At 38.5% G+C, this 14,688-nt stretch overlaps 1 protein-coding gene across 13 annotated transcripts in view; it reads right to left on the reverse strand.

Moving 5' to 3' along the window:
• The window catches only part of CENPK (centromere protein K), an 80,437-nt gene that overhangs the window by 36,864 nt on the left and 28,885 nt on the right, over positions 1 to 14,688 (reverse strand). For all 13 annotated transcript variants that reach the window (XR_011382066.1, XM_070056767.1, XM_070056765.1 and 10 more), the window contains 5 exons: positions 12,858 to 12,930; positions 11,138 to 11,184; positions 6,461 to 6,543; positions 6,264 to 6,362; positions 5,505 to 5,631 (listed from right to left, as the gene is read on the reverse strand). Coding sequence is in view for 12 of the 13 variants with exons in the window: in XM_070056767.1 (XP_069912868.1) it covers positions 5,505 to 5,631; positions 6,264 to 6,362; positions 6,461 to 6,543; positions 11,138 to 11,184; positions 12,858 to 12,930 (429 nt within the window). In the remaining variant the exon portion in view is untranslated. The remainder of the gene's footprint in view (positions 1 to 5,504; positions 5,632 to 6,263; positions 6,363 to 6,460; positions 6,544 to 11,137; positions 11,185 to 12,857; positions 12,931 to 14,688) is intronic.

Below are 14,688 nucleotides of genomic sequence, written 5' to 3' on the forward strand. Positions count from 1 at the left end.
TGTTCTCTGAATGTGCTGTAATTTGTCTTATTCTTAAAGAGATGTAGATATTACATGAATATATAAATATATATATATATCTTCTGAAATTCACCTATTTGCCAATACACCTTCTTGATAAATCATTAAAGGAAGAGATACAAAAATAATTGAGTCTTCCACAATGAAATAAGTGTGATTAAATCACCAAAGGGAAAAGAATGCTCACTTTAATAATTGGTTTAAAATTTCATCAGCACTGGACAACCATTTCATCCTGGTAACTTCTGGGTATACTATCATCTAAAATGACAAAGTGTTTTTCTAGCCAAGATATATCTCCCTAAATGTTTTAAATCCAAGAAGTATGTTCTGTATCTCTACTAAAAATCTGCCTATTTTATTTGGCTTAGTTCCTAGCCACCTGAAAAATACAGGATTAATTCTGTTATCCAATATATTTACTATCTTACCCAGTTTTATACTGCTGTAAACATAGATAATCATGTATTCTACTTTCTTATTGAAATTACTGTCCAAAACACTTAACAAGGCTCTAATGTAAACTGCTAGAGACCTCCTTATAACAGTAGCTCTACGCAGAAGGTTTTCAATTAAATTCATTCAATTAATTACATACTCATATACCATACTAGCTCCTAGTACCTTTCAAATACCAGCCAAGGATTGCCATGGAGTCCTAATAAAACTTGGTGAAAATACAAATATGTCAAAGACATAGTAAAATAATACTAACAAAACCAAAAATGATTCTGAAGTAAATACAGTAAAATCAAATCTCAAAATTTTTTCTTATTAAACATTAAAAGAGTGGTGGTAAAAATAAGCATATGATTCACTTTAGTGAAAGCAACACAAATATAGAATTAATAAACAAAAAGCAATGCACAGATTAAAATATAAATGAGACAATTAAAGGAAATACAGAGGGAAAACATGAGGAAATGAAACAATGAAAGGAAAAAGTTTCAACATACAATAAACATTAGGTATAATAAAAAAATTTTCATACATGAAATGTAAACTAAATCTGGCCACATAAAGAACATGCCTTGTTCAATGTTAAACTGATACTGAATAACCAATTCTGTGACAAACTGATTTTAAATTAACTAAAGGTCAATGAAAATGAAGTTCATCATTTCATAGTCCAAAATAGCAAGTTATCTATAATCTGGCCTCAGACTTCTCCCAGGAACTTTCCATTTTAAGACATGAAGGAATGTCTTCCAAACCTTGAGGATTTAAAAAATAATATGGAGCTGGTTTTGAGGAACAGTGGGTTAAGAACCTACTAGTGTTGATGACATCCCATATGGGTGCCAGTTAAGAGTCCCAGATTTCCACTTCTGATACGGTTCCCTAGTAATGCAGCTAGGAAAGCAGCAGAAGACGGCCCAAGTACTTGGGCTCCTGCCATTCCTGCGGGAGATCTGGACGGAATTACCGGCTTCTGGCTTCAGCCTTTCCTGGCAGTTGTGGCCATCTGGAGAGTGAACCAGCGGTTGGAAGATATCTCTCTCTCTCTGTCTCTCTCCCCCTCTCTGTATTCTCTCCCCTTTCTAACTCTGCCTTTCAAGTAAATAAATTAAAAAAAAAATAAAGTGCTGAAGATTTATCCTTTGAGTATACAGGTAAAGAAAATACTTTCATCATTCAATAATTAAAATAGCAATCAATCCAATACAGTATAGAATGAAGGCTAAACATATACATGAATGATACTTTCTGAGCATACAACATAAATGGTATAATGTAAAACTAACACAAAGCAGGAAGTCAATACAACATAAAATTGAGAGATGAAGTTAAATCTTAAAATCTTTTAAGTTTTTTATGATTTGTTTTCTTTATATCAGAGGGATCTCTCCCAAACTAAAACCATTTGAAACAAAGAAATATTTATGTGGCCCTGGTGTGACACAAAGCAGCTGCTTACACTGCCAGCATCTCCTATCAGAACTCTGGTTCACGTCCCAGTTACTCTGCTTCCAATCCACCTCCCTGCTAATTTGCCTGGAAAAAAATAGCCCAATGGAGCCAGCACGGTGGTGTTGCCATTAAAGCCGCTGCCTACAGTGCCGGCACCTAATATGGGCACCGGTTCAAGTCCTGGCTACTCTACTTCCTATCCAGCTCTCTGCTATAGCCTGGGAAAGCAGTACAGGATGGCCCAAGTAGTTAGACCCCTGCCTCCGTTGGACCCCTGCACCTGCATGGGAGACTTGGAAGCTCCTGGCTACTGGCTTCGCATCAGCACAGATCCTGCTGTCATGGCCACTTGGGGAGTGAACCAACAGAAGGAAGACCTCTCTCTCTCTCTTTGCCTCTGCCTCTCTACAGCTCTGCCATGCAAACAAACAAAAGAATAGCTCAAGTGCTAGGACTAGAGCACATGGGGGACCTGGATGGATTCCCGGCTCCTGCCTTTGGCTTAGCCTATCCCCAGCTGAACATGGCCATTTGAAGAGTGAACCAGCAGATAGATGATCTTTTTTTTATGATTTATTTATTTATTTAAAAGTCAGAGTTACATAGAGAGAGGAGAGGCAGAGAAAGAGAGAGGTCTTCCATCTGCTGGTTCACCCCCCGAGTCGGCTGCAACAGCCGAAGCTGCACCAATCCGAAACCGAGACAGGAGTTTCCTCTAGTTCTTTCCACATGCGTGCAGGGGCCCAAGGACCTGGGCCATCTTCTACTGCTTTCCCAGGCCATAGCAGAGAGCTGGAACAAAAGTGGAGCAGCCGGCACCCATACAAGATGCATGCACTGCAGGCGGCGGCTTTATCCACCACATGACAGTGCCAGCCCCAAAAAATCTCTTTCTCACTGTCTCTTCTCTTTTTCTCTGGCACTCTGCCTTTCAGATAAATAAAATCTTTTTTGTAAAAAAGAAATATTTATCTGAATTCAATATCACTTTTTCTATCAAATTTAAATAAAAATTACATTTAATATTCAATTTATATTAGCATGTACAATATCTTCCATCATTCCATCTGTTGACATATCTTTATAGTCAATGTGTTTAGGAAGATGGTTCAAATAGTGTCAATGATCTGATGGAGGAATTTTGATGGTCTTTAGCTTTCTTGTTTGTAGACCTCACCAGATACCAATCCAGAGTATCTTGATCCTGGACTTCTAGTATCCAGACTGTTACAAAAGAAGTATCTGGGGGCTGGTGCTGTGGCGCAGCGGGTTAACGTCCCAGCCTAAAGTGCCGGCATCCCATATGGGCACCAGTTCTAGTTCCGGCTGCTCCACTTCTGATCCAGCTCTCTGCTATGGCCTGGGATCGCAGTGGAGGATGGCCCAAGTTTTTGGGCCCCTGCACCCACGTGGGAAACCTGCAAGAAGCTCCTGGCTCCTGATCGGCGCAGCTCCAGCACCTGTGGACTTCTGGGGAGTGAACCAGTGGATGGAACACCTCTCTGTCTCTACCTCTCTCTCTGTAACTCCTCTAACTCTTCAAAATAAATACAATAAATCTTAAAAAAAAAAGTATCTGTTATTGAAACCAACTAGTCTGTGGTATTTTGTTATGGCAGTCTGTAGACTAACAGTATTATTCAGTATTACTGTTGGCCAAAGAGAGAAAGACAAAGACACTTATAATTTTATACCATGTATCGATATTCTTATATTTAATTTTTAAAAAGTGAGTTAGCAAATACAACTTAGTGAACATATGATGGCTTCCGGTAATTAACACTTCTTTTTTAGGATGTCTCAAACCCCTTAAAAAGCTTAAAAAGAAAGCTGAGATAAATAGAGGAGACTTAAGCCAGAAAATAAACCAATGAGTTGTTAGAATATTAAGATGATTAAATGCCAAGCTATCATGACCTTAATGAAATGGCCAACAGAAGACTATAAATAACTTCAGAAATAAATAAGAAATATAAATAACAAAGGACAGAATGGAAGAGACAGTCTATAACAAGCATAAAGCCTACAGGTAAGAAAGAGGGAAGAAAAAAACAACACACTGTTAAGAAGAACCTTTCCTCCTTTTCCAAGCATACTACATATATATAAATATGATGATAAGGAGTGGGCAATTAGCCTGGTGCTTACGACTCCTATCCCACATCACAATACCTGGGTTCGTTTCCTGGCTCTGGCTCTTTATTCCAGCTTCCTGCCAGCAAACACCCTGGAGGCCAGTGGTGACGGCTCAAGTAACTAGGTGAGTCCCTGTCACTCATGGGGGAGACCTGCGTTGTTTCCAGCTCCTGGCTCACTATCAACTAGTTCAGCAGTAGTAAGCATTTAGAGAGTGAACCAGGGGATGGGAGCTCACTCACTCGCTCTCTTTCTCTCTCTGACTCTCCCTCTCTGACTCAGCCTTTCAAATAAATAAATCTTTAAAAAGAAAAAAACGAACTCAGAGGATACTATAAAAGATACACAGATATAAGAGATACAAAGATGAATTAAACACTTCAAGTAGTTCACAGTGCATCCGAGGAAAGAGGGAGATACAAATGATAATTACAAAATCATTTGACAAATGCTAACAAAGGACCCCGACCCCTAAATTTACAGTGCTTCACACAAAAAATGTTTGAGTTATCTTAAAGTAAGAATTTACTACCTTCATTAGACAGGAAGGGTTTTCTGGATAAAAGAAATAGGATGTATAAGGCATATTTACTGAAGCTATAGCAGAATAGTTGACTAGATTTGTGGACGAAATGGATAAAGAACAAAGGAAATCAGGTTGAAGAAACACTGAAAGCCCAGAGTATAAATTCATTATTCTAAGGTGTGGATAGATGCCACGCCATAGGGAACCATCAAGGGTTTTATGACAAAAAGTGATTAAACTATACATAGGTATTATAGAGAAATCATTTTGATGACTGTTTCAAAGCCAATTCCAACTTCAGACATTTTCATTATTTATATTATATCATGCATAAAAAAGGAATTAAAGCAGTTGGTCATCATCTTTCTGTCACCAAATGAGATAGTTAATTGCTTTTTTGGAAAATGTTTATTTCACCATAAGTACTACCCAAATAGTGATTAACTTATGGTAAAATAACATATTTTAAACAATATTATTCTGATTTAAAAAGTTATATATATTCATCATGAAAAATTTGGAAAATAATTAAAAGCAAAAGTAATCCCACCTACAATCCTAGCCCCCAGATACACATTTATTCATAAAAATTAGATTCTACAGTTTAGCGATCTGTTTTATTCATCTAACAGCAAAATGTAAGTATTTCATCAACTCCTGTGTTGTTCAATACATTACTTTTAAAAGCTGAATCATCCTAACATACATATATAATATAAAAAATGTATTTATCACATTTTATTGCACAACTAGGCAGTTTCTAATTTTTCAATAAATACATAATGATAGCACACTTCTTCTGCACATGTGTGTGTGTCTATATTTGAACTATATAAGAAAATTTGCTTTTGGACCTACTTAAACTAATTCAAATATGATTATCAAAATGAATGTCTTCTCCAAAATTTACCTTTTTCTTTTTAACACTTCCATCAGGCAGAGGAAAGTGGTCTTCTAGAAACTCACCCAAGGTAATCAAGAGTTTCTTCTTATACTTTTTTACATTAAGCAGTTTAGTTTTCAGCTCAGTAAAGATTCTAATAAATTAAAAACATTAAGGGAAACATTTAATGTAAAATAATATGCACATGCATCTGCTTATTTATAAAGTTGATGAAAACTTTGCTGAAACTTCAAACCAAATAACTACCTTTATGAAAGTAATATTTTTAATGTAACATGTAGGGAAATTAAAGGTACAACAAAAGGTTATACAACAGGGACAAGCATTTGGACAAGTAAGATGCGGCTTGTAGCTTCTGCATCCCATATCAGGGTGCCCAGATTGAGTCCTAGTTCCACTCCTGAAACCAGCTTCCTGCTAACGGTGCACCCCAGGAGACAGTAGGTGATGGCTGAACGAGTTGGTTCCCTGCCACTGACACAAGAGACCCAGGTTGAGTTCTGGCTCACAGCTTCAGCCTGTCCCCATTTAGGCTACTGTGGGCATTTGGGGAGTAAACAAGCAGATGTGAGCTCTCTGCCTCCCAAATTTTTAGAAAATGAAAACTAACAAGAACAAAGAACATCATGTAAATAACAGTTGGCAAAAGTCAGAGCACGAATCACGATTCCTGGTAAAATTTACCTTCTTTCAACTACATTTCATGTAAGATAAAAAAGAAAACACTTTCTCTTATTTTAAAAACTTGGAACACAAAATTAGTACCTTGATTCAGAAAATGTCACAACCTGATTTTTCAATTCACTGTGTAGTACATTAAGAGATTCCATTATCTGTTGCTGTTCATCCAACCACTGCTGCTCTCTTTACACATGGAAAAACAAAACAATTAGCCAGATAAAATTTTAAAATGCCAACTCAACATATATGAACAATTAATACTACTTATAACATAAATATACCTTTTTAAGTCTTCCTTTAACTTTTCATTCTTTGACTGAATAGTAGATAGCACCATTTCAAGATCATGCTGCAATTTTTGGAACTAGAACAAAATAATTCAAATTAATTGCTTAGTTTTAATCATATAGTTTATTTCTGAATGATGTGAAGTTTACATATTGGGCTAGTATACTTCAGTTTAGGAATTAATAGCTTTTTTTAAAAAAGCATAGCAGAAAGCATTTGAAAGGATAAATACAAAACTAAGTTTCTGGTAGTATTCCATTTTAAAAATATAAGAATATGCAAGCAATATATTTTAATTTTATGCTGAAACACAAATGCTGTGTTTTTAATAATCACACAGATTAGGTCTCTTTTCTAAGGACATTATAAAACACACAAATGAACATTATTTATTAATGATTGATCAGTTATTGACTATTAGGCATTGCTAAAGTAGGCAGTGATGCAAAGGTGAACAAAACAACAAAAAGAGGAATCCTGACAACTCCAGCAAGTGATTAAGTGCCACAAAGAACAAATAACCTAAAATAAGAGTAAAGCCTTGAAAAATGGCTACTTTAGGTTGTGTGATAGAGAAAGAATGCTCCGATCAGGTCACATCTTAAGAACAGAGAAAGAATACAAAAATCTAAACCAAGTTACTATCTAGCAAAATAATGTTCTAGGAAGAGAAAATAATAAGCACCAGGGAAGTGAGACAGGAATGTGTCTTAGGCATTTTAGGAATAAGAAGACTATGTCACTAAAGTGAATCACAATGAACACTGGATTTTATGTAGTATCCTTTTGCTTCTGGAATGCATTAGCCAAAGGTTTCCATTAGCTTTTCTTTTTTTTTAAGATTTATTTTATTTATTTGAAAGACAGAGTTACAGAGAGAGGTAGAGACAGGGAGGTGTTCCATCCGCTGGTTTACTCCCCAGATGGTCGCAACTGCCGGAGCTGCGCCGATCCGAAGCCAGGAGCTTCTTCCGGGTCTCCCACATGGCTGCAGGGGCCCAAACACTTGGGCCATCCTCACTGCTATCCCAGGCCATAGCAGAGAGCTGGATCAGAAGAGGAGCAGCCGAGACTAGAACCGGCACCCAAATGGGATGCCAGCACTTCAGGCCAGGGTATTAACCCACTACGCCACTGTGCCGGGCCCTCCATTAGCTTTTATAAATCAAATCAGTAAGTATATTAAAGTATATATAAGTATATATTAAAGATGTATATTATAAACCTTAAATCCACTATGGAGAGAAAGAAGAAATAATAAGACAACAGCAATTTTAAATGGGTCTATTTTCAAAAATATACAATCTAAGAAAGTGGGAAAAGAAAAAACAGGAACAGAGATTTTATAGGACAAATAAAAAAGATAAATCAGGACCAGCACTGTGGCGATAGTAAAGCCACTGCCTGCAGTGCAGGCATCCCATATAGCCACAGGTTCAAGTCCCAGCTGCTCCACTCCGATACAGTTCTCTGCGGTGGCCTAGGAAAGCGGTAGAAGATGGCCCAAGTCCCTGGAACCTTGCACCTGCGTTGGAGACCTGGAGGAGATCCTGGCTCTTGGCTTTGGATTGGCGCAGCTCCAGCCGTTGAGGCCAGTTGGGGAGTGAGCCAGTGGATGGAAGACCTCTCTCTGCATAACTCTAATTTTCAAATTGATAAACCTTAAAAAAAAAAAAAAAAAAAAAGATAAATCAAGAATGTAGATTTTGGGGGCAGCACTGTGACATAGCGAGTAAAGCTGCCATCTGCAATGCTGGAGTCCCATACGGGCACCGGTTCGAGACCCAGCTGGCTACTCCTTTTCCAATCCAGCTCTCCGGTATGCCCTGGGAAAGCAGTAGAAGATGGCCAAGTGCTTCGGCCCCTGAACTCACATGGGAGAGCCAAAAGAAACTCCTGGCTCACTCTGGCCATTGTGAACATTTGGGGAGTGAACCAGAGGATGTAAGATCACACTCCACTCACTCCTCCCACTCCCCGCCTTTGCCTCTCTGTAACTCTGCCTTTCAAATAAATAAATCTTTATTAAAAAAAGAATGTAAATCTCAATGTACTCATTAATTTTATGTTAAATGTAATCTAATAATGAAATTAAATTAGAAAAAAATAATAGAAAAGTATCTAGAAAACTTTGCAAACGGCATACTTCTAGATAATCCATTAGTCAAAGAAGCAACAGGAAAGTAAAATATTATAATTGACTGAAAATAAAAACATCAAAATTTCTGGAAAGAGACTGCAAAAAACAATCTAATAAAAAAATTAAATCAATGAAATAGAAGGAAAAAAACGAAGAAACAAATTCACAACATCAAGAAAGAGGTAATATCATAACAAATCTTAAAATGAGAATGAGGGGGCCAGCACTGTGGCGTAGTGGGTAAAGCCACAGCCTGCAGTGCCAGCATCCCATGTGAGCACTGATTCAAGTCCTGGCTGCTCCACTTCTGATCCAGCTCTCTACTATAGTCTGGGAAAGCAGTAGAGGATGGCCCAAGCACTTAGGCCCCTGCACCCATGTGGGAGACCTGGAAGAAGCTCCTGGCCCAGGCTTCAGATCGGTCCAGCTCCAGCAGTTGTAGCCATTTAGGGAGTGAACCAGCAGATGAAGACCTTTCTCTCTCTCTCTCGCTCTCTGCCTCTCTGTAACTCTGACTTTCAAATAAAATAAATAAATGTTTTAAAAAAAGAGAGAATGCTAAGAAAACTTTTATGTTTATAAATCTGACAAATTAGATGAGATGGATACATTTTTTGAAAGATACAAATGGAGAGATTTTGAGACAAACAGAAAATCTGACAAGATCTAAGAAACTGAATTCGTAGTTAAAAAATTTCCCAGAAGAAAATTATTATTCAATATCTCTGAATTTTTATTCAGTTTACTGGAAAACTACAGGCTGAGACAACTCTACCTCTGAACTGAAATAGACGTTTAAAGAAAAATGTAACACTAATTATACACCAACTCTTTTGAAAATAAGAGGATATTTCTCAGGTTATTTCATGAAGCTAGTATTATCCTTTTATTAAAGCCTGATAAGGATATCACAAGAAAATCACAGAAATTTCAGAAACACAGATGTAAAATCATAATAAAGTTCTAGCAAGATAAATTCAGCAATAAATAAAACAGATTAATACATCCAAGCAGAGTAGGTTTTATGCCAGGAAAGCAGTTAATTAAGCAGTGGAAATCATTTTTAAAAATCAGTGTTCTCGGCTGGCGCCACAGCTCAATAGGCTAATCCTCCACCTAGCGGCGCCGGCACACCAGGTTCTAGTCCCGGTTGGGGTGCCGGATTCTGTCCCAGTTGCCCCTCTTCCAGGCCAGTTCTCTGCTGTGGCCCGGGAGTGCAGTGGAGGATGGCCCAAGTGCTTGGGCCCTGCACCCCATGGGAGACCAGGAGAAGCACGTGGCTCCTGCCTTCGGATCAGTGCGGTGCGCCGGCCGTGGCGGCCATTGGAGGGTGAACCAACGGTAAAGGAAGACCTTTCTCTCTGTCTCTCTCTCTCTCACTGTCCACTCCCCTGTCATAAATAAATAAATAAATAAATAAATAAATAAATAAATAAATAAATAAAATCAATGTTCTCCATCCCGCTTCCGGCTCATGACTCTAGCTTCCTGCTAATACAGTCCCTGGGAGATAGCAGGTGATGGCTCAGATACTTAGGCCCCTGTCACCCACATGTGAAATCTGGACTGAGTTCCTGGTACCAGCTTTGGTCCTTACACAAACTCAGTGATTTGGGGAATGAATCCGCAGACAGAAACATGCTCTTTGAAATACATTTTTAAAAATTCTGTTCAGGAGCTGGCACTGTGATGCAATCAATGGGTTAAGCCAACACCTAGAGCACCGGCATCCCATACAGGTGGCTGGTTGGAATCCTGGCTGCTTCCAGCTCCCTTGTAACAAGACTGAGAAAGCAGTGGAGGATGGCCCAAGTACTTGGACCCCTACACCCAAGTGGGAGAACTGGATGAAGCTCCTCACTCCTGGCTTCAATCTGGCCCAGTCCTGGCTGTTGTAGCCATTTGAGGAGTAAACCACAATGAAAAATCGCTCGCTCTCTCTCTCTCTCTCTCTCTCTCTCTCTCCTTCTTTTACTCTCCCTCCCTCTCTTCCCCCACTTCTGTAATTCTGCCTTTCAAATAAGTAAATCAATCTTTAAAGAAAAAAAAAATTCTGTTGCAGGCATTGTGGCATAGTAGATAAAGCTGCCACCTGTAATGCTGGTATCCCTTGTGGGCCCCCATTCATATCTCAGCTGCTCTTTTTCCAATCCAGCTCCCTGCTAATGTCCTGAGAAAAGCAGAAGATGGCTCAGTTGTTTGAGCCCCTGCCACCCACTGTGGCAAGAAGCATCTGCAACAAGAAGCTCCTGGCTCCTGGCCCAGCCCTGGTATCACGGCCACTTGGGGAGTGAACCAGTGCATAGAAGATCTCTCTCACTCTGTCTCTCCCCTTCTCTCTATGACCCTGCTTTTCAAACAAATAAATCTTTAAAAAAAGAAAAAAAATTCTATCCAATAAAACAACAAAAAATGAAAACTTAATATGATTTCAGAGTGGCTTCTTCCTATTTCTTATGGCATGAACTTACCAAAAACAGTTCCAATTATAAATTACTAGGGATTAGTACAAATTCATTAACTGACTTACCTCTTCTTTTCCTAATGTTACCAGAACATCGTCATTTAGGGGAGCTACTACAAAGAGCAAAACAAAACCAAATTATATATAGGCTTAGTTAATTCTCAATAATTCAATTTTGTGACTTTTTAAGAAAACCTTTTCCATTTCTTTATATATCATACAACTTTTTATGAAATGTGTGCATTTTATAAAATTACTTTTATTTAATATCTTGCATATATAACCAGCTATATGTAGTTTTAGATATATTTGACCATATTTATACATTTTGCTCTGTCTTCTTTTCCTCTTTGTTTTTTACAAGTTTAAAAGCAAACTTGATTTACAGTGTTCTCAAACATCTGTCTCTGCAGTCCCATGATCTTATGCATATATATACATATACACATTAACACACATATAAATGTAAAAAGGTTATTATTGTTATCATTGCTGACTTTACAAGGATGGTATATCATATATATTATTCTCATCTTGTTTTTACTCAACAAACACCCACAGAAATCTTTTATATCCATCAGATATATATTTAATTCATAATTTTAACACTATATAATATTCAAATGTGCATGTATCATAACAAATTGAGTGATTCCCTTACTGACAGAGCATTAACTTTGTGTTTAGTCTCTAGCCACAACAAACAAGGATGTAGTAAGTATCTTTTTTATGTCTTCATGTATTAGTGCTTTCATTTCTATGAAACAGTTTTCCAGAGATGAAATTTTGCAGAATGAAATAAGCATCTGAATTTTAATAGATGCCAGATTCAATGAACAAATATTATACACTCTTGTAAAATTTTTGCTAGTCTGATAAGTAGAAATGAATATTTAAGGTGGGAACTCACTTTTTTTTTTTTGACAGGCAGAGTTAGACAGTGAGAGAGAGAAGAGAGAAAGGTCTTCCTTCCATTGGCTTACCCCCCAAATGGCTGCTATGGCCAGCGCGCTGCGCCAATCTGAAGCCAGAAGCCAGGTGCTTCCTCCTGATCTCCCATGCGGGTGCAGGGCCCAAGCACTTGGGCCATCCTCCAGTGTCTTCCCGGGCCACAGCAGAGAGCTGGCCTGGAAGAGGAGCAACCGGGACTAGAACCCAGCCCCATATGGGATGCCAGGTGCCGCAGGTGGAGGATTAGCCAAGTGAGCCATGGTGCTGGCCTCGGAACTCACTTTCTATCTCATTGTCACTCTCCCTTTCAAATAAGTAAATAAATAAATCTTCAAAAATGGAGAAATCAAGATATGCTCAAAGAAAAATAAAGAGAAATTGTCAACAGCAGACCAACCATACAAGAATAGCTAAAAGAAATTTTTGAAATAGAAACAAGAGGGACTAGTGTTGTGGCACACAGCAGGTTAAGCTGCCGCCTGCGATGCCAGCGTCCCATGAGTGCTGGTTCAAGTTGCTCCACTTCCAGTCCAGCTTTCTGCTAATATGCCTGGGAAAGCAGTGGAAAATGGCCCAAGTGCTTGCCTCTGCCATGCATGTAGGACACCTATATGGAGTTCTTGTATCCTGGCTTCAGCCTAGCCAACCCCTGGACAATGTGGTCATTCAGGGAGTGAATAAAATAATGCATAGAAAGAAAGGAAAATGGAATAGCTTCCTGATATCAATGTAATTTAAACAATTTCAGAAAGTGAATCTTATAATTCTTTTGTAATCATTAAATTAATTTCTCATTAATTTGCTCACAAAAATACAAACTTAAAATGAATCTTACTTTCAGGTGTTTCTTTTTGCCACTGACTGAGTTCAGCAGTCAAACATTTCACTTGCATAATTAATAGTGAAATCTTTAAAAGAAGAATAAGAGAATAAAACAAAGTTAGTTCTTATGAAATATGCATAGCTATTCATTGATAAAAATGAAGACAATCTCAATATTGTAACATGAGTTCCTAATATAAATAGCTAATAAAATAGCACATCCAAACTGTAAAAAAATTATCACTACACTTTAAAAATGATTACATAACCTAATTATAGCTATTAAATTCACTTTATACTCCTAATTTAGTACTAAATGATAAATTCTGCTTTATCACTCAAAAGAAACTATGCATGTTGTTTCTTTCATAAACACACTTTACAGCAAAAAAATAAATATCTCTTTCTTACCAATATTTTTAAAAACAAATTTGCTTAAAATTCATTCTGTTTCCTCTCAATGCCTTTTCAGAAAAAGGCCACGTTTAGGTGAGTAGCTAGAAATAAATTTAAATATACATATGGAGACAATTATAAAACCTAGTTCTACAAGCTACATATAAAAATCACTTTTCTACACAAGAGTATGTAAATTATGTATCCCTTAGTCAAAGGTAAAATAGATGAGTATGTTTTTGGTTTTAGGTATCTTCAGTCATTCTAATTTTTAAAAAAGATTTATTTATTTGGGGCCGGCGCTATGGCACAGCAAGTTAAAGCCCTGGCCGGAAGCGCCGGCATCCCATATGGGCAAGGTTCTAATCCCGGCTGCTTCTCATCTGATCCAGCTCTCTGCTATGGCCTGGGAAAGCAGTAGAAGCTGGCCCAAGTCCTTGGGCCCCTGCACCCATATGGGAGACCCGAAAGAAGCTCCTGGCTTCAGATTGGCGCAGCTCTGGCCGTGGCGGCCATCTGGGGAGTAAACCAGCAGATGGAAGACTTCTCTGTCTACCTCTCTCTCTAACTCTGTCAAATAAATAAAATAAATCTTAAAAAAAAAAAAAAGATTTATTTATTTGAAAGCCAGTCAGAGAGAGCGGAAGAGACACAGAAAGAGAGAGAGACCTTCCATCTACTGGTCTATACCCCAAAATGGCTGCTAGCAGGCCAGGCCAAAGCCAGGAGCTCCATCTGAGTCTCCCATATCGGTGGCAGAAGCCCAAGTACTTGGGTCATCCTCCACAGCATTTTCCCAGGTACGTTAGCAGAGAGTTGGATCAGAAGTGGAGCAGTGGGGACTCAAACCAGCATTCATATGGGATGCCAGCACCACAGGAAGTGCTGTACACTGCACAATGCAGGCTCTAGTCATTCTAATTCCGATCATTACAAATGCATGTACAATTTCTTGACTGATTAAGACCACAAGAGTAAGATACGGGGCTGGCACTGTGCGTAGTAGGCTATGCCTCTGCCTGCAGCATCAGTATCGCATATGGGTGTCAGTTTATGTCCCGGCTCCTCTTCTGGTTCAGTTCTCTGCTATGGCCTGTGAGAGCAGTGGAAGTGCTTGGGCCCCTGCACCCATGTGGGAGACCTTGAAGAAGCTGCTGGATCCTGGATTCAGATCAGCTGTTGCAGCCATTTGGGGAGTGAACCAGTGGATGCAAGACAAGCTCCACCCCGCTGTGTCTCCCTCTCTGCCTGTCTGTAACTCTGCCTCTCAAATAAATAAAATCTTAAAAAACAGAGAGAGAGTAAAATTCAATAGTGCTTTAAAAAAAACCACTTATTTGAAAAGCAGAACATCAAAGAGAAAAGAGACAGGAAAAGAGAGAGAAAAAAAAGAGAGAAAACAAGCATCCATCACTAGTTCACTTCCCAAACGCCTACAGCAGCCAGGT

The sequence above is a fragment of the Oryctolagus cuniculus genome, chromosome 14 (genome assembly GCF_964237555.1).
Source record: "Oryctolagus cuniculus chromosome 14, mOryCun1.1, whole genome shotgun sequence".
In the NCBI taxonomy this organism is placed as follows: Eukaryota; Metazoa; Chordata; class Mammalia; order Lagomorpha; family Leporidae; genus Oryctolagus; species Oryctolagus cuniculus.